At 40.0% G+C, this 21577-nt stretch overlaps 1 protein-coding gene across 5 annotated transcripts in view; it reads right to left on the reverse strand.

Annotated features, from left to right (window-relative positions):
• AdamTS-A (ADAM metallopeptidase with thrombospondin type 1 motif A) overlaps window positions 1-21577 on the reverse strand; it is a 553824-nt gene that overhangs the window by 457741 nt on the left and 74506 nt on the right. For 4 of the 5 annotated variants that reach the window (XM_083134294.1, XM_083134295.1, XM_083134292.1 and 1 more), the window contains exon 1: window positions 17002-17552. The exons of the other annotated variant lie outside the window; for it this stretch is intronic. In XM_083134294.1, the coding sequence (XP_082990420.1) occupies window positions 17002-17182 (181 nt within the window). In that variant the 5' untranslated portion in view covers window positions 17183-17552. Of the gene's footprint in view, window positions 1-17001; window positions 17553-21577 lie in introns of those variants that run through there. 5 annotated transcript variants of the gene reach the window in all.

The raw sequence follows: 21577 nt of genomic DNA on the forward strand, positions 1-21577 counted from the left end.
TATAATAATAATAATAATAATAATAATAATAATAATAATAATAATAATAATAATGTAACTGGGCCTGATATAGTAATTCTTTTTAACAGTAAAACTTTTCCACAACCTCTATACGTGCCAAACCTTCTAATAAATTGAAACTGAACATTTATTATATATATATAAAAATACATTTTTACCCTTCCTTTTTGTCGGTGTAAAAAATGTCGTCTTTCACCTATGACTGTCATTTGTTTTTCTTCCCGTACTCCCTTTTCCCCTTGTACGTGAACATTCGATAACTCTGATTACGTCGGATGGTCTTAAGTTCGTTAAAGGTAAAAATTATGGACATGATTGAAGAAAAAAATACTTTATCTTTCAAAGAGCACTGGGATTTATTTCTTCCCTGTTGTTTACATTGTCTACAGTTACAGTAGAATATGTAAACTATACGCCAATGTATTCGTCGTGTCGATTACGCGTAGACAACGAATGTAAAAATAAACTTTTAGTCTACAACACATCACTGTCTGTAGCCCCATCAGCTCCCTCCTGCGTACGCCAGTGTATTAAATACTCTTGATTACTTTGAATCACGCAAGTCCTTGGTATTACTACGCAACGAACTCAATAATGACAAATCTCCTTTATAAGAAACCGAAACTTACTAATAACGTGCTCAACGCAGTGCACAAAGCATTAGAAGATTTTGGCAATGGATTCTATTACGCAAATTCCCAGAAAAAGTCACGAATTTAACCAGATGATATTTGAGTTAACACTATGTCATTACTACAAACTCTTGTCGAATATGGTAGAAATTCTAAGTCAACAGGTCGCTGAACAGCATGTTCACTTGAGACGAGTACTTCAAGATCGTGAGATACTCTTAGCTTTAAATCCAATATCAAGAAATAGTAACAAGTTTCCAAGCTACTTCTAGATCTGGGGTTTCCAACTGGCGGCCCGCGAAGCCAGTTTGCAAAATACATTGATTTTATGTATTTTTATTAAAATACGTTCTATTTTTACTGAAGGAACGGAAGCTCTGTGAAGAAAGACGATATCACATGTAGAATTGATTTTGCAGTCAATAATGATCATCAGAAGAATCTAAAATGACGCAACTTTCTTTTCACACCATGCATTCCACCCCTTCCCTATGCGGAATGTACTCGCCCGCCTCTTCGCTTGAACAGCAGGGAAGAAACCAGCTGGGGTCAGATTTAATGGGAAACATAAATGGGTTTCGTTATAAACTGAATATTTTCAACGTTACTTTGGAGAGGAATAACCTGGTCCATTTTCCAAGCTGTCGGCGGCTAGCAGATGATGAAGAAACACTGGATGACTGGACTTTTCTGAATTCAGTGCAAATATTAAAGAAATAATGGATGAGTTTGACTCCAGATTTAAAGATTTTGAAGAACTTAAAAGCAGCATCCAACTATTTAGCAATCCTCTTGGCGTTAACACCGAAGAACAAGAAGCTTCTCTCCAACTTGAATTGTGTGATTTGCAAGGCGATGTGTTCCTTCAAACTAGGCACGAAAAGGGGCCAGAGTTTTTCAAATACCTCTCAAATGAACGCTTTCCAAACCTTCGTAGTTTTGGGCAAAGAATGACATCGATGTTCGGCAGAACATACGCGTGTGAAAGTGTTTTTTCTTCAATGAAGTTCATCAAGAACAGATACGGAAGCCGACTGGCAGATTCTTCATTGCTTCTTCACCTTCTGAGACTTTCAAATACAGATTGAAGTGGGCATTCCAACTTTAATAAAATAATTTTCACATTGAACACTTACTATGAAAGATTCTTATTTGTATGGTGTGTTTTTCATTTTTTTCAATTCATCCATAAGTATTGGGTTTTTGTGAAATAAATTGTAATTATACAATTTTGATTTGTGATTCCATTGTTTTTATTACCTCATTTTAGAAATTTAGGTCATTCGAAAGTACTACATTTTCAGATCAGTACTTACAACTTTTGCAATTTTTAATCCCCCCCACAAAAAAATGCGGACCACCAATCAACTGCTGGATATAATTTTGGCCCTCGGACCTTTTGAAGTTGGAAACCACTGTTCTAAATAGGACATGTACTACATGCCATTTCTTACCTTTTGTATATGTTCATACAACCAACCGTATCCACCTGGACTTTGCTAGCTGTCGATATGTCTTATGGCGAACCTCTGAAAATCACAAACTTGCTAAATACGGAAGCTATATATATCATTTTAAAGTTTACATTCGCACACAAGAGCATAATGATGAACAACGACGTCCTCTGTAACAACACTTAATTTACAGAACACAATGCTTGTGCGGCAATATTTTTTCCTTTCAAATCGAACTTTCTAACTTGCAAACACGCGATATTAAACTGAAAGAAACACTACTAACCCTTCACAAATAACACGACAGTCCTACAAAAAATATGGCACAATAATAAACTCAAACACATGAATATAATCACAAATTAGCTCGGACTATTTAGCATAAATTGGTGCTCATATCAATACGCGTACTTTTTTCACGTCACGTCCCAACTCAACCTTCTCTCTGCCTCAACTGATTTCCAGTAAGGAGCATTACCTCTTTCTTTTCTTTATAATGATGATCACTAAATGATTTAAGATTTAGTTATTGATGCGTGATGTATATTACAATAATTAAACGTTTTAAAATATCGACAATTCATCGAATCGTAAATTTTCCACTGAAGGAGCTCATGTTAGCAAGGATTCATCAACGCCATCTATTGAGTGTAAAAATCTGATTATCATTAATCACACGGCAAAAGACCAAACACACAATCTATAACGGACAAATTTAGATTTCTTTCTGTAATAATATTTATTTTCCGTGAACTCACGCTTCACGTGTGCACATTTTTAATGCAATTAATAGTGTATAAAATAATTTATGTGTAATATATTAAGTGCTGGCATATAAAGATGAACACACGAAAAAAAAAACATTTTTATGAACGTACAGTGGGATGCACAAGTACTACACGGCAAACTGTCCATGAGTATTCTCATTAATTTTCTCCTTGCATCCTACGTGCTTTAAGAAATGAATGTTTACGCAAGATAGTGCCGAGATTGTCAGCAATTTTGTTATTTTCAATTCTTTAAGCTCTCGTCGCGTAAAACAAAGAGAATAAACACGGTGATGGACAATTTGATTGGTAATACTTATGCATCCCGGTGTACTTATAGTTTGTACGCAAAATCCATGCTTTTATGTGGGGATTGACATCTTCATCAAAATACATATACGCATGTCATCTTGCAGTAATTAGATTTAAAACAGTTAAACAATAACACAGGCCTCCCTGATGACCCAGTGGTAGCGTCGTCGCCTTGTAATCAAGGGGTCCCGGGTTCGATTCCCGGTGGAGGCACATTGTGGTTCGGATTCCACTTTAAACTGTAGGTCCAGTCCCAATTAGGCTTTCTGTGCATGAAGTGGACTTAAAACAAACATTCAATCAATTCAATTAAACAATAACAGAGGATTTGGTGTCACTTGGGTGCGTGAAGGCTATTTCACGATTAGCTGGCGCGCTTTCATCCAAAGGCGTCGTTACCCGGGGCGTGGGGGCACGTTCCCTTCAGTAATAAAGGAAGGTACGTTTATGTGATGCAATATAGTGATTTAAAATCTTGCCGGAAGAGGGATTTGAACCAGAAAACTACCAACTTCCATTGTATTTATGAAAATCACGACCCAACACTTCTGTCGTACCGACGAGGAAGCAGAAGTCTCGGGTAGGGTGAATGCGCTCGCATCGGCTGCTGGGAATTAACACGGAAGTGGCTGGACTGATTCACTCTCTTGGAAACCAGACGCTCGGAGCACGTGTGCTGCTTCTGTTGCACAGCGCAGAGTTGCCAACTCCCGACGTTTTGACGCATTCCGTTTTCTTCGCTTTCCCCGTTTAGGAACTGAGAACCGTCAGGGGCAAAAGTGAAGGAAGTGGCATTGGGACTCGTCTCAAGGCTGAGCGGAGGCTGGTGGAATGCGATACCACTTCTCTGCAAAAACCGGTCTCCGCACATTGTCATGTCGTCTGCTGACAGAAAATGGACGGGGAGCTCGGTACATGCAGTGTTGCCGCAAGCATGAAAAATTTCCCTCGATGCAGGGAAATTGAGGCAAAAATTTTGGCGAAATGAAAAAGCAAATTTTAGAAAAAATACCAAAATTGAAAGACGTTGGAAAGGAATTTCTGCTCATCTCTCGTGTTATTTATTCGCAAAGAAACTAACAATAATTAAATATTCAAGCTGGTTTGGGAACTGAAAATTACTAAAACGGACTAAGCGTAACAGAACCTGTCAAGAGTCGTGCGTGGTCAGCTTTATTATTATTATTTATTATTATCTCCATAGGGTTACAATTAAGCCTTGTCAGTCTTATCGCTGCAATTATCTGCCTTCTGGACTGGGGAAACAATAACTACTATAATTACTAGCGTTTGGAAGTAACAGTTACTTTATGAGGTATTATGTTACTTTTTGCAATAGAAGTAACGTTGAGAGTTACTTTTACAGATAATTGACCTCACTTTAATTGTTCACTTGAAAATTGCAAAAAGGGAGGGGGCGCAACTGCACCTAAGTAGCTACTGTTTTCTGTGAAAATTATCGTATTTCACATATTTTTCGTAAAATATGCTCTCACCGGGACCTTTTACATGACCTATGTTTGACACTTAGTCCGGAGACCGAAGTCCCCTTCCTAGGTGTCGGACCCAGCTAACGGTTTTGATTCCAGGGTACGTGTGACCGGATCGGTTTTTTTACCCCCGACGAATAGCCGACTCGTGCATAAAGTGACGTTGAATAATAATATTAATAATCAATAATAATAATAATTGATGTTATTCAGCAGAAATGCTTTGCTGACTTAACGTTGAACTAAAATATAAATACCACCAGTTATGAGGATAAGTATACTATATGTTTAAACACAAATCATAGTCAAATCATAAATAACAAAAATGTATATTATATAACACACAACAATAGACAGATTACACAACCCCTCACTATCATTCAAGCATTCACACACTCTCTCATACCGCAGGGGAATAATTACATTAAGATAAATACATTGGCCCTTTTTTAGACACCATGCAATATTTAGTTTTTTCTTATGAATATTAAACTGCGCCCGAAGACGTTAATTGGCTTAGAATTAAAGATACTAAACTTTCATCTGCGCGTGCTCATTACATTCTGCCAACGGGCATGACACGTAAACTTTTTATTCTTGCAATTTACCAAAACATTTAAACAATTATTGTTTAAATTATTACTAATGCGCCTTGGAACTTCAGTAACGTTAGGCAGGGCACGCAACTCGTGCAACATAGATGTCAACTGTAAGACACACATGTTTACAGAAAAAATGAAGACACTTATGTATGAATATATATTAAAAATAGCACGCAGTTAATTTACTTCCTCACTTAGCAAACTTGAGGGATGATTTCTGCAATAGATACACGATTTATGCTGTTTTAATCAAATATTACCGAGTAAAGCATATAAGGTGACATAAACAAAAATATTACTCAACAGTTCGGCGCAGAGCGTGGAAAAACAACAGTATGCTGTGAATCGATCTTCCTAATTAGCAATTGTTTTGAAATTTAGATTATGTTGGCAAGAAATAATTATAATCAATACCTTCGCGACTTTTAACTTTAAATACTGGCATCCTTTCGTCCGACGGCCGGTCTTTGGAGGCTTGGGTAGATGATCACTCACACATATAGAAAATTAACAGTAGTATACTATACCATCTCGGCGTTCTAGGCGTTTCAGCGACGTTTACCGTAGTCCTCTAAACGGCGTGGTGACGTCAATCCGCGGTCCTTTTTGCGACACTAACACTTCCCCACGCTACTTCTTTGTAGCGGCACTTCGCAATCTTCTTTGACACACTTTCCTTCCATGCTTCTACATCACGGCGATCATAGACGAGGGAAAACAGCCTCTCTGTCATCTTGTCGGCCTCGTAATGGAGCGATTAATTGATTCGCATCGTCTCTCTCTCTACTCGGGGGACGACGAAAAAATGGGCGAAGTTCCTTACCGGGGGTACTCGTGGATTCTCGCTGCTAATCTCACGCGGGACGTCGGCGTCGTCTCAAGACGCAGTAGGTGTCGCTTCATTATCTCAATCTTCTCTTCTAGACGGTAGATCTAAGTGTGGGCTGGTGTCGCTTCATCTTTCAATTTCTCTCTCTCTCTCTCCGTAGAATTCTCGTCGGGCGTCGGCGTCGGCGTCGAAGTACTCTAGGATGCTGATTCGGCTTCGGCTTTCGGCGGTATCATTTCATGGCTTCTAATCGGGCTGTGGGCGTTATTCGTGGCGATGTGGTGCTTGTGACGGCGTTTTAGTGGTGTGGCGTCGCGACGCTGAGCGATGATCTGCTGCGTTGTCGGCTTCATGCAGGCTAGGAAGACCCCAGGCCCTCCTTCTCTCGTGGTTAGCCCGCCATTGTGGTATTAATGTTCCTCGTCACAAAACGAATAACGCGAATCCAGTGCACAGGTCACTAATTTAACACTGCGTATTCGTACACTTAGTCACTGTCACTCACTCACGCAGGATAAAATACACGGCGCGGTAGAAAAAGACAAAGTCCCGAATCTTTACTCCGACTGTCGCAGAGGTGTTGTCGGTTCGAAAACTGGCGCTAGACTGTACTTGTTTGTTCGTTCTGCCACTATATAAAGACAGCTTGAAACTTCGAATACAACGGACTGACTTTTAGGCGCGGGAATCTGGAGTTACGACGTTGGTGGTCAAGCGTCCCTTTTTTGCCTGGTCCAGCTTCTTCAAGCACACGTGTTGCGTTAAAATGGGGTGAAAAGAATAGTTCTACCCTCATCCGGTACGTAACATGTTCCTTCCAGTAATTGGCCTCCCAAGTTGACTTTCCCGTCGCCAAATGCACAAAAGTCGCTCAAAAACAGTGAAAGATTTATCACAGCACATCGTTGGTCCCGAGCTCCTACGACCGAAAGGGGGAAAAGTCAACAAAAGCAGAGAAACACAAAAGGTTCAGACACGTGGTGTTTTTCTACCGAAGCTTCAAGCGGATACGAAGTTACAGAAAAATATAAAATAACGAAAACCTAGGATATAAAAAGTAGGTGACAAAAACTGACTGTCATAATGCAACTGAATGTCAATAACTTACATTTTCTGTCATTCATTATTTATTTTCATTCATTCAGTCCGTTCCAATGTTTCTAAGAACTCTTTATTTTCTATGGGTAAGAAGAAATTAATAATGTTCTTGTTTTGTAATTTCAATTTTTCTCAAACGAATTGGGAAATATATACGAAAGAGGGAAATGTTGTACCTAGGAAAGGAAAATTTTGCTTTCAGGTTGTGGCAACACTTAGTGTATGGGCAGGACAGGCAGGACCGAATTTATACGTATGGAGGAGGCCTTGGGCTAACACTATTGTTGTTGAGCTGCTGTTTCAAGTCCGCTTTATGCAGAGACAGGCTAATCGGGACTGGACCTACTTTAAAGTGGAATCCGAGCCAAATGTGCCTCCAATGGGGTTCGAACGTGGAAACCCTTGACTACAAGACAACACTATGCTATCGGGGAAGCCCGGATGTTTCTTCGTGAGTGTCCCTTCATCAATTTCATCTGCGCATCAGTGACGTGCCCAGGATTTTCGGAAAGGGAAAGGGGGGGGGAGGTTACGTATATTTTTCTAATGGTCAGTCCTCATCTTGCCATCTTTTTCTGCAATTGACGTTCTTTTTTTAAGGAACTCTGGATCAAAGGGGGAGAGGGTTATGACCCCACCAACCTCCCCCTTGGGCACGTCCTTACCGATCCTCATCGTTACAATTAGCCAAAAAGTGGGAGGAAATGCACATAAAATTATCATTTCGTAACATGGAGGACGTATAGACAAAATAAATAAAAGCAAGATAAATAATTCAATTCAAATTCTTCAGATTTTAATGAATAAATGATTTACCAAGAGCGGATTCAGAATTCAGTTTTACATAGCGACTGGTAGTAAAGGTTTCAGCACGAAAAAATCCTCAGGACACTCAAGTAAAGCACAAGTCCAAAATATTTGCTGCGTGATGACTTCGAGAGGGTGTGGCTGAATAAGCAAAGATGTCGTAGGTAGCATAGTAAAGATATGCAAAGTGTAAACAACCATTTAACCTTTCGATATCAATATTACGTTCGCTTAAGCATCCCTGTTATCTTTTCTCACTCAATTTCGTTACTAGTTACTTTAGAAAGTAAACGTTACTTCCAAACAACGGGACACACATGTACACACCGTTACGTCATTCCTGGCAACACGTGCCATTATTATAGTTAAATAAGTGAGGAGCAGTGATGTGCGTCTACGCGTAAACAACGATTGTCTACATTCTACGGGTAGACAATGTAGACTATGTAATCAATGTAGACATCATGGCGCTCGGCGTTCTAGAAGCAGCAACCAGCATCAGCAGGTGGAAATAGAAAGTGTGGAGTATTCCACTGTCCAGAAATAAGTGTTTTAAGTATTTATTTACGTTCAACCAATTCACTAGGAATAAATTGAACTGAAAAATAAACTTGTTGCGACATACCAAAAAAAATGCGATGCCTGTAGAATGACAAGATTTGTTTTACTTCTATTTCCACCATTTCACACATGCGTGGAAAACACTGCTTTAAAGACACATGCACTTTCCTATGCAGTAATAAGACAAAAAGAAATATTTTTAGCCTTCCCTTTTGTCAGTGTAAAAAATACGTTCAGTTTTCACTATGGCTGTCATTTGCTTTTCTTCCGGTAGTCCCTTTTCCCTCGTCAGTGAAAATTTGATAACTTTGCTTACGTCGGATGGTCCAAGTTGGTTATAGGCCCATATTATCGACATGTTTGAAGAAAAAATACTCTCTTTCAAAGAGCACTGGGATTTATTTCTTCCACGTTCTTTGCATTGTCTACAGCAGACTATGTCAACTATAAACCAATGTAATCTTCGTGTAGATATGCGCAACTAAGTGGGATGACATGACGCACGCTGTAGGAAGAACGACCCAGTCCGTGTGATAAGCTTCATGTGCTGTTGCACTCCGGTGTGAAAGGTTGTGTTTATTTACTAAAGCTCATTTTCAAGTGACATACCACACTTCAGCCAGCACTCATATTTTATTGCATACTAAATTGTCTTTGTTTTCATTGGTAAAGTTATTTTCCCCTGTTCATATATTGCTCCAACGACTTCAACCATTTCTTTCAGCTTCCCTCAAAACCAAATTCTGGGTACGCTACCGATTGACGTAGTGAAGGACAATTCGTCCACTATTATCTTTGCGCCCAACTGATGTGGCCTTGATTCATTTCGCTTGGTTGTAGCTTAACTGATGTGTTGTATTTGTAGCAGATGCGTGTGGAATATCATCAACAGGGTCAGACATGCTTGTAAAATAGTCTTGGGAGTAGATGTGAAGATTTTGGAAGCAATTTGATGTACAGTTTCTTTCTCAACATACCAACAGCACTTTCGTTCAGTGTAGAGAACACATTCCTGACCTGCCACATAGATTTGTGGGTGCATGTGGCGCTAACAGCTGTTCCGCCAACACTCGCTCTTTGCCTGGCGGAATGAGAAAGCTGGGAGTATGCCATCACATCTGGCCACATACATTTTACCCAGCCTGGAAAACTGTATTCTGTCATAATTTGCCAACTTGAAGGTTTATAAATTCCAGATAGGACCCCCTGTGATTATATCAGTTATTTATGAATGAATATTCTTTAAGTGAAAAATCAAACAATAGAAATAATGGAGACAAAAGGGCAGTGCCAAAACCAATGTTTTCTTAAGTTATTCAATCAAACGAGAACCTTTCAACATCAAGATTAGTTTATTAAGTTTAGAGAAAACTTGTGGCTCCTGTGACTGTCTTAGGTTTTGAAGGCAGAAATGTTAATTGAAAATACTAAATACTGTGATGTCATAACTTCAATTATTAAACAATATAAATAAAAGGGTGTGGCGTGATCATCGTTGTTTCCACATACAAATTGGCAATGCTGTATCTCTACCCACAATATATTGTAACGACCCTGCGTGGTCGCCACTTTAGTATAATAGACCCTGCATGGTCGCTATTTCCTTTTTGAATTAACATTTCAGTTGAAAGTGTTGAGCGGAATGTCCCTGCGAGACAAGCTTTGTTTCTAAATCCAACTTGTTCTATAAACGTTAATAATTGTATTTTACATTGTTAAACCCTTTGCTAGTAATGCAGAGTTCTGCGCGACTAGTTATTAATTGTATTGTCTATATGCACACAGTTTTAGTTTATGTTAACACGTGCATATAGATGTAAAACCATGATAATTCTCAGTACGGAGTTTTTCAATATGCAATCAAAAAGTGAGTTGGCAACGCGTACTCTTAGTAAGGATTTTCACCGCCCATGCGCCACCGCGAGTATAAAGCCAGCGCAGCGTGGCCCGGAGCTCAGTTGAAAACGGAACTCAAAAAAACTGATCATTGATCGGTTAGTTCGTATGAACTTTCCAGCCTGATCATTACCAGTGCGTAGTTAGAGATCGGTTAGTTCATTGAACTCTCCAGCCTAATTATTGTCTATTTTTGTGGGAGCAGGAAACTGTTTATTATCCATTTTGCCTTGACTCATCTCACTCAACAGGTCGCTAGGTGCCGTGGCTTGCCGCGAGTTGATAGCTTCCTGGAGATGAGGCCTTGCTCGAAAAGGTTTATTATCCATCCGGAGCTCAGTTGGCTTTCTGATGTCAAAGAGGCAAACATCCAGGGTAAACCGGCCTCCCAGCCTGAAGACTAGAAGCCATCCCAGAAGGAAGGAGGAGGAAGAAGAGCCTAGCAGCAACCTACCTACCTGGTCCAATCGCTTCGGCTGATAGGTACTCAGGCTCTACCTGCCCGGCTTGACTGGGAGTACCTCGACCTTTCCTTCCTAACCCGCCGTCCCTACATAGGAGATACCGGTTAGCTTGCCACTTCCCAGCTAACGCCGGGGGTGTCGCGGCCTCCTTTGATCCTACCCCCGCTCTACGGGGGTACCGATTGGCTACGGCCAGTTCCCGGTTGTGGTTGGGGGTACCGCCTGCCTCCTACTTTCTCTTACAGGGGAGCCCGTGACGTCGGCAGTGATCCAAGCCCTAAATAAAATTAGGTCCCTATACTTCCCCTGGCGCCTCTCTGCGAGGAATAAATTGGATGTTCCCTGTCCCTTTATCTCTGCGGGACCAAAGGTGGTACAGGTGAAAGCAAGTGCGTGGTACAGGTAAAAGCACGTGTGTGGTACAAGTAAATGCACGTAGGGGTTACAGGTAAAGGCACGTGTGTTAACAGACATTATTTTATTAAGATTATAATAATATATATATAAAGCTGGTGTAACCCTTCATTATCCCAGTAAGCCCCAAGTTATTTGAGTGTGTTCAACGACTGGTAAGAGGTTAGCACTTATGGGTAGACTTTTGCCGTCCTCCTAATTGAAGTATTTAGAGTGTGGTAATTGTGTGAAGGGGGTACGGACGTAGCAATACGATCACAGTATAAAACATTGGGGAGTATGATGCATAAACATTTTGTGGCAAGTTGGGTTCAAGAATTAAAACACCAACGAAGTAGGCATCTGCGTCCTGCTACCCTGGCCTGGTAACGCGCTAAGACGATAGTGGTCACGGGTGTACAGTAGATCCAAAAGTATTACCAAGCAAATTGTCCATCACGACGTTTACTCCCTTTGTTTAACGCAATGAGAGCTTCAAGAACTGACACACAACACCAAACAATCTGCTTACAACCTCTGAACCAGTATACGTAAAAATACAGCCCTTAAATATACGTAGGATGAAGATAAAAACCAACGAAAATAGTCATGGACAATTTGCTGAGCAACACTTATGGATCCCACTGTACCACTGAATTTCCCCTTCATTCATTATCATCATCGTGATTAACGCAAGAGATAGAACAGAAAAGCCTTGCAAAGAAACCGAAATAGAAAACGCCAACGAAACAGTTGTTGAACTCTTGCACTAGCAGCAGTAAATATTTGTGATCCCGCTGTGTACAGAAAATAATCGTCCACGAGCACTGAACCAACGGAAGGATCTACACATTAAAAAAGATAGCTAACAAATAAGAGGACACCCCAGCATTAGTACAATTATATTCCTTAAAAACACAGGATGTTGAAGGAATAGTGGACTAGTCAAGGATTTACCCAAGGGTCGGTCTCCGCTTAATCTACGAACAAAACAATATTTTGACATAAAAACTGGTTGCAGCCTATGTAGCTCTTGATAGGCAGCATTTTTTACATTTTACGATCAAGTTCTTAAGGAAAATAGTTGATATGCACGGTCCATTAATTTGTGAAATCAATCAAGTAGGAAATTTTGTTCACTTTACAAAATAGTATCAAGTTTAGCTACAGTCGAAACGTAATTCTGGGTACGCTACTATTGTAGTGGTGAAGAACAATTTGCTGTTATCTGACGTGGCCTTGATTAATTTCGCTTGACTGCAGCTTCGCCGTAATCACGCTAGGTGTCACCCCTGCTGTGGTGAGGCGACTTCTGTCTGACGGGAGAGCGTCACGAATGAAAGTGAAAGGACACTCGAATCATCCGGTAATGCACGACGAAAAAAAAAAGTATTTGTTTACCAAGGAGAAACGGCCGTCATCCCACAAGCCCCCAGGATGACGTTGCTTTACACGTAAAAACATTCACCTGCATCGTCTGTTGTCGCATCGCACCTGTTCTCCTGCAGAAGGAAGTGTTGAACTTTCAGAATGGCACGACCTGCACGTAGCAGCTAAGGGACGTAAAAAATCAATGATGAGTTGGTAGTCTGTGCATTTCGTTACATGGTATTCATGTCGCGCCAAACCTTAGACCTGCTACAAACGTCTCTTCAAAACAATTCCGAATATCTCGACTACAAATCGGTTAAGATGTCTGCTCTTGCACAGTAAAAAACAGTCATAGTGGATATTATTTTTGATTGATTGATTTTGCTGTTTTAAGTCTACTTTATGCACAGGAAGACTAATCGGGACTGGACCTACAGTTTAAAGTGGGATCCGAACCACTGTGCCATGTGCCTCCACCGGGTATCGAACCTGGAACCTCTTGATTACATCCAGGGAGGCCGTGGATAGTATTTATGGAATTCCCCACAAGTTGCATATTTAGAAATTATTCGCTTGCACGAGGAACACCGAAAAGAAGGAAGTTGACAGATTATCACTAGTCCAAGGATTAGAATATTCGTCAATTAAAATATTCAAACATTTATCGGTATTAAAGCAGAAAAGTGCTAACGAGATTTAAAAACAAATTAACAAGGTTTTTAATACATGAATATTGAAGTGTAAATTATATAGAGTGCAAACAATGGACATTCTTGTAATTAATGGAGTTTGTTTTGCAATTAACGAAACTAACAGACCTTCCGAACTGAACAGCAATATATATGATTTTATGGAGTAAAAATTCAAATTTTAAAAGAGAAACAAGAAATAGATGAAAAATATAGGTCGGAAAGGAACTTTTTCTCGAAAATCACGTGGCTGTGTTTACATTTCCATCGTCGAATTAGTGGAAAAAGAGGCAAAATCAGTCAACAATAGGTAATAGCAATGCATAATAAACATTAAATACAGAATGAACACATGAGAACAGTCATCCTTTACATGAGATTCAATCTTCAAGACCCCTGGTTTTACATCGCGCTAATCGCTAGACCAGAGGGGCTGTTTATCCTAAACACTATATTATAACAACATTTGTAGTATGGCATAAAAGTTTATTCACTTCAGAAGCAAATAAATGTTTAATGGAGCATGTAATTTAAAATATAAATAAACTAGGGCTGGGTCGATACCGATGCAGATGTATCTGTATTAGTTTTGCCCACGAGACGAGACTTCGGCCTGTCTCGTCTCGAAAATATTAGTTTGTCTCGGGACACATGATCAATCTAGTCTCGTCTCGAATTTTTAAAAGCCTGTCCCGTCTCGTCCCGTGGGCAACACTAATCTGTATCGGATAATATCGGTTGGAATGTATTTACCTATATACCAGCCGATACATTCCGACATTTCAGTCTTTCATGGAGCGTGCAAAAATGCATAGCGCCACTTTCGCGGTCTTTAACATTATGCAAAATTCCAACTTTTTTAATTTTGCGCCAGTTTTGGGTAAAAAGATGGACCTTGTGATCACATAATATGAATTTTAATGTTCTGATTTCATTCTTGAATATTTTAAAGCAAAATTCTTGGTAAATTGATAGATAATAATTGGAGTAGAATAATTACACACTATTATTGATCACTTTTAAAATATCGGTATCTGAAAGAGTATCTGTTCAAAGTAGTATCGGCTCAGTTCTAAAATAAACGAATATAGACTGCTACGTCAAACTCTGATCAGAACTCAACCCACTTCTGCTCGTGATTATACATACCCTTTCAGAAAAAAAGACACCCGGCAGAGCTAGAGAGTTGAAGCGAGCGTCACTTTGTAACATACACACAAAAGTGTACATGTCACTGGAAACCACACTGGGCTTCCTTTCCATTCCGCTTATTTGACGTCGCTATTCTACCTCTGCGTTAATCGCGACGACGAGGATGATTGGTGAACAGATGAAATGGAAGCTGGGACAAACACTGAAACCTTATCCAGAGATCGAACTTACGGACCGCTCGCTTCGTTGTGCGTCGCGCTGATCACTCCGCTACAAAGGCCAATGAAATTACAGTTCACGTCCACGCGCGCACATTAAGACTTACTCCATTAAATGTTAGAACACCAATGACTGACCACAATCAGCACAATTCCATCCTGTGCAATACATACCTAGGTACAACAATAGTGATTGACAATTTGCGAACACCTATCTTTATGGCTAATTTTATATTGCTCAGAGCACAATGAGGTTTCAATCGTTTTGTGTGTGGGGACCGTCCATTCCTTACTAAACTGGCCGGCAAATCAGTTCTATTTTGGGATCAGAGGAAGGAAACATTAAAATTTATTTTTTCAAAACTTCGGCACATTGCCAATAGTGTCAGCTTTCCAATGTTTGCTCGGCCAAAATATTTCGAACCGCGCCCACTACACGAGACCCTCTTTTGTGCTTTTATTTTACATCGCTTTTCTGCTTTGTTTGGATCAATCGCGACGATGAGGATGAAACTAATAAAAGTGCGGTCACAACATCCAAGTGAGGATCAACTCCACTTAAAATTATTCACAAAAGGATCAATCTGTAGTCACTCTGGCATTAGATTCTCCTTTGCACCACCCTATAAACGTTATTACACCCCTAGTAGAAACACGGATAAAACTGTCCAATCCCACCCCTGCTCCACTGTCGTCATGAACTACATAAGCATCCTCGCACCTAACCCAAGGATCCAACAAGCACTCTCCCCCACCTTATGAATATTTTAGCACTTCGAGCACTGGAAAAACCATGCCCACATCAGAACTCGAATCAGCAATCCTCATTGACTACTTCGTGAATCGACCACAGGACACGCTCGACCAGAAAGGGAAGTGACTGAACATGTGTTATATTCTGTGGCATTGCTTGCATTTGGGCACACTAAAAAATGAACCAGCTCGTACATCGATAGTCCTCAAATGGTTCGAACGAATCTACGACCTTTACATGTTTTTAGATGAAACCAGAAGGGACAGTTCATTATCTACTGTGGGTCCAGTTGCAATTAATGTGTGCTTAAAGTTAGTTTTAGGGAAAACTTTTAACAACGGTGTATTATACTGTACTTCTTACGGTATCTTTGCGTAATAGTTATTTCCCCTGTATAATCAAAAGTGATTGACAAGTCATTAAACAGACTGACTTTCAACATTATAGTGTTCGAGATTGCACTAGAGAGATCCTTCATTCGGACCATCGTTCATGTCTCTAGCTGTTCTAGTTCGCGAGTTCATTCTACATGCATGCAAGTGGCACGATAAGATACAGAGTCTCCAGAGAACAATCTGATCAGAAATCCTGATATACTAACCCTGACTGGACCTAGAGCTTCAAATGGAGATCCAAGCCACTGAAATGAAACCCCTCCTTCTCAGGAATCTAACTTGGTACACGGTATCTAGCTCTCGGTCAAAAAAAGTTTGTCCAAGTCCTCTTCTCGCTCAGTTAGGCCCATTGGGATTGAACCTACAGTTTACTGTGTAGTGTGGATAGAATCCGAGACCACTTGATTAAAAGGCAGCAGCGTTACTTACCGCATCTTTTAAATAAAGAAAAACCGCCAAGCGATAGTTTTCCCTGTTATTCCTTTTCGCATATTTAATCTTTCCATTTCAATTTGACCTAATTCCCTACTTTTTATTTCTGGACGAACACAAAGATACACATCTTAACCCAGGATTCGAACCCGGGATCTCTGACGTCGAAGCGCGCTATGATAACCACTTCGCCACAGAGAACATTATGCGTTCAGTCTCATTACCCTAGGTGTTTGATTCTGCGATGCAAATTATAGGCTGGAGTAAGAAGCAAACTAAGCTACATTGTATTCATTAAGTTTCATCTTCATAGCACTAGTAGTTCGCGAGATACGATAGTGAACAGGGAAGGTTGCGCGACCTAATCTCTTTCTCTCTCTCTCTCCCTCCCTCCCTCACACACACACCAGGCCCATTCACCTGTTTATTTCAACCACGACGGGGGAAAATAGAATTCTAAAGTAAAAGTTCAGACAAGCATTCCTACTGCACTTTTGGCAAGTTTTCTGCAATTGAGGCAAATTGAATCCCTTTGTAGCGTGTTGATTAAAACGTCACAGTTTTCATCAATTCAAGAATTTTGGAGAATGGGGGAGGTTCATGTAACAATAAATTACTTCAAACTCTACGGAAAAAGAGAGCAAAACATATATTGCTCACTTACCTCGATTTTGTAATGCATCCAATTCGCTGTCCGTGACCTGCGTTGGCCTGCTCCTTGCCGTTGTAGTGGCCTGCGGTTCCGAAGCTCTCCCAGTCCAAAGCACGATTATCAAAATAACCAAAGCCACTATTATAGCAATAATAGCAGCAGTTAACATCCTATTTCCGAGTTTCGATGTCATTTTTCTAATCAGTGCCGAAATTTCACTGCTGGGAAAAAAAATCACTGTGCGTCACACGCGATTTAGATTCATTACGGGGGGCCGATCCAACACACCTCTTTTTTCTTTTCTTTTTTTACCCTATCTGACAATCATAGTCCTTTTAGGTTCCAAAACACACATGGTTCTTAACTTTTTTTTCTCGTTTCACTTAAAGGTTTATTTCTCTCCGGATACAAGCTTGCGATTCAGAAGGGGGAGGAAAAGTTATATTTCTCCGATTCCGTGTCCTTCAAAATCCTTCCCCCCGAATTCCTTCACGAACACAACGCGACCCCAACCGCTCCGAGCTGAAACCGTCTGCTCTTGCCCGCCCTAAAGAACCGTCTGCCGCGATTTTGCCTCGCCTCGACTCGACTGGTCTTCTTCTTCGTCTGTCCATGGCTATGCTAACGCGCTCTATCGGCCGGCGAACGAACTACAATTCCTGTCACAGGACAATGCCTCAAATGTGAGAATTGGCTATTCGCTGAACTCTCTCCTCTTTCCTAGACATCCGTAGGAATAATTAGTCTCGAAATTAAATAAGTTGGAGCTACGTTTACTGCGTAACCGCGAATGAATCAGAACCTGACATATCCTATCTGTAGAATAAGACTATTATAACTTTATGCCATTATTATATTAGATATTCGTAAACATACATGCAGGCACGTATCCAGAGGGGGGCTCAGGGGGCCCGAGCCCCCTCCGAAATTTTTCGATTTACACTAGATAAAATGAGGTTTTTGGCTTGTGTGTGTGAAATAAAATATTGTAATTATAAGTTAAGGAGAAATATAATTATCGAGGAAAGGCGGAGAATGTTCTAGAACCCTGAAGGATAGTCCTGTTATTGATAATATTGTATGTAAACTTTTCTTGCTCTTTTGGTGTTGTCGCAACGAACTTGAGCATAATTTAAAGATTTGTCAGCATTTGAAAGTTGCACAAGAAAGCACTGTTGAAGGTAGCGCCATGAGTCGGGCGATTCGTTGCATTACTACAAAAAAAGAGCGGAACATTCCAGAATATAATAAATACGCGGATTCAATTTCACAGTTGGTCTGTACAACAGAATAATTCAATAAGACTTCACGAGTAAGTGTGACAGTCGATTAGTGATCAGTCAGTGTCCATTGACAGTTTTATAAGATGTAGAGATTCGGGGGGAAGAGGACAAATGACATATTTTCCTGAAAAGTGCTGAAGTCTACCACTATTAGTACAAGTTCTGGTCCAAAGCTGAAGACATTTTGCCGACAGTGTAGTGCTAGTTTCGGGTCATGAGCCGAAGAGATCGAAGGCCTCTAAAGTAAATATTTCAGCAGTAATGGGAAATTGGAGCATCATTTTTTATTTAAAAAAAAAAAGGAAATAAGCTGCACAGATCGACTGAAAATCTAAGTTTTGAGTGACGATTTATTAGTGACCGGACCAATTTTCGTGTATGCAGTCCGAGAGTTTTGTGTGTTAAAAAAGGACTTTTAAGTCAATTGTTTTGGAAAAACACTCAAACACTAACTACCACAAAGGGGCAGCCATGAAGGCCGAAAATTTTATGAATGTCGAGAAGAGAAAGCAAGAAGATGTTTCATATGTGGACATTTTAGCGGAAAAAGCAAGCTGGACCATGACTCCAAAACCAGGGTCTCTGGCATCCGTGCCATTCTTTGTTCTACTAAGTGAGCTACCGTGTCACCCTTTGCTTCGCTTGATCTTTTGCTGTCGCTGTAGAGCAATGGCACGGTATGCGTGGTGGAGTCCACATTTTCCGCTAAAATTTCTGCATAGCACATCTCTTGTGTATGCCCAACCATAAGATGTTGCCTGTTTAATTAACAAGCAGAGAAAAAAGAGATAGAATAAAACTAAGGGACATTCCCACCGGTTGACAAGATATTTTTCTTCTGTGGTCAACACGAGCTGCCGTTTCAAGGTGACAATAAGATGACCTACCAGGTTTCACACCGAAGCTACAAGCAATACGAGTCGCTTGAGGATTTCACAGATCGAACACAGGCTTGTGCAGCCTGTCATGCCGCTACGGTGTGAAAAGTTTCTGTTGATGGGGTCACTCATTGCAAACGACGTTTGTGTGCCTTCGGTCTGAATTCTTCCTAAATCTTGAAGATCCAAGTCACAAGGATGGAAAATTAGGTTACGTTTCGAAGGCAGGCGACAACACCATAAAGGATCATATCCAAACCTGGGAGAACACATTCGAATGGATTGTCCATTTCATAACAGCTTTGCGAAACGGACACATACACATACTGAGATCGTTTCGGCACAAACACAACGTTCGTACATTGCAACAGAGGAGTCGAGTGATAAAAAATGTCCCGATATCACGTTCTGAAAGAAGAAAAAAAAGAAAAGAAGAAAAAAACAGCAGCTTAAACAGTTTCAGATTTAGGAGACAGTTGCTCTCCAATTTTGGCCCCGCACTATGGCTTTTTAATTCTAACCTTTGTCTACCAAGAGAAAGAAATCTTTTCTTGCCCCCCCCCCCCCCCGTTTTGGAACTGAATCGCCACCATCGACTTTAAACCTTGCGAGGTTCTATCTATATCCCTGTAAAAAAATGATGTTTAGCCTCCCCCCCCCGAAAAGAATTTGTGGATACGTGCCTGCATACATGCACGTTCAATCATCCTTGTAGTTGTAAGAGCCATAATTACCATAAAAGAAAGAGTTGTCATTTCTTAGACATTTTTGAGGGCATCCAACCTATATGAGATTAACTTAACAAATTTGCCATTGCCATCAGGTTAATGATATACCTTTATGTTAACAACTTGTGAAGGTAAAATACAACTTGGAAAACAATTGAAAATGCATTGATTTAATAGAAAAATGAAAGTGGTGTATCATTTAAGACACGATAACTTATTTGAATAAATGCATTGGGAAGTATTTTATCCAATCTGAAATAGTATGTAAGATATCGTAACAATCTTGCACCTGAGCGTAACTTGTACAGTGCGATGCATAAGTATTACCAAGAAAATTGTTCATCACCACGTTCATACACTTTGTTTAACCAAATGGTAGTTTTAAATAATTGAAACAAAACGCCAAACAAGCTGCTTACAGCCTCACCACCAGATTACTTCAAAATCTATTCCTTAAAAAAAACACGTAGGATGCAAGAGAAAAATTAATGAAAATAGTCATGGACAACTTGCCGAGCAATACTTATGATTCCCACTGTACTACACTGCACAATTCCATTCTTTAAAAGCATATCGGATGTAAGAGAAACACGAGTATGATGGACAATTTGCCTTATGCATCCCACTGTATCATTCCTATTTATGGATATAGTTGGATTAAAAGTAAATAAAACACATCCTACCACGACGAATCGAAGAAAAGAAAGATATTTTTCAGTGCAAGGGGAAAAGGAAGCTACGATTATGTGCCGAAGAAGAAGAATTAACATTCGTCCGACGGTCTCGCTTCACTTCGAATAAATACAAGGGACGGTAGACTGTGCTTATAATTATGCTCGATAGTGTGGAGATAATTTGTACTTTCAAACACCGCGTTCTTACCTATTAACTTGGATTGCGGTAGATTTTTCAACTAACTTGTTACATTACGTTTCGTACTCTATCATACAGCGTCAGTAAATCACACCTTTATGGAATAGTAAGCTATTCAGAGCTTAGAAAGGAACCCAAGGATTAAATTTTTGAGGAAATATCACAGGCTATAAAAAGAGCACTTGCACATCAAAGGTTATAAAACGTGCAGCAATTGAAAGGAATGTTACAACACCTTTTGAAGCCGTTGGTGTTATGGCATTAAATCATTGATTTACACGTTGTACCTGTATAATTATACACAAACATTGCAGAGGCAAATAAAAATATATGAAGTTCACGTGCAGAACAGAGAAAAAGAAAGCGAACTAGGTTGCTTATCAATGGTTTTACATGGACTACAGAAACCAATGAGAGCAATCAATGAAATAATGAGTAGGGGGGAGAGAGAGACAGAGAGAGATGTATTTTGTATGTATTTTTCTCATTTAGCGTCGTATATCTTACAATTTCTGTTAATCGTGACGATGGAAATGAACAATGAATAGCTTAGACCATGCCTCAGACCATGACTATAACTGTTTCCAGCTTTAAAACGAAGTAGGTGTGGCCAATAAGTTACCGAAATTTGTATTAATGCGCGCGGTGCCCACTTTCTATTCGCCAGCACTTGCTCCTCCCTCCCAGCGCACGTGTTAGCTTCAGTGTCAGTATTTTCCACAACGTTTCGAAACTAGAGTGACTTTTAAAAATGTGCAAATATTAGTTTTTAAAATGAACACTGTTGTAAATACGAGAGATGAAGAAAATATAATAAAATAGAGGT

This window comes from Lepisma saccharinum, chromosome 13 (genome assembly GCF_977018435.1).
Source record: "Lepisma saccharinum chromosome 13, izLepSacc3.1, whole genome shotgun sequence".
In the NCBI taxonomy this organism is placed as follows: Eukaryota; Metazoa; Arthropoda; class Insecta; order Zygentoma; family Lepismatidae; genus Lepisma; species Lepisma saccharinum.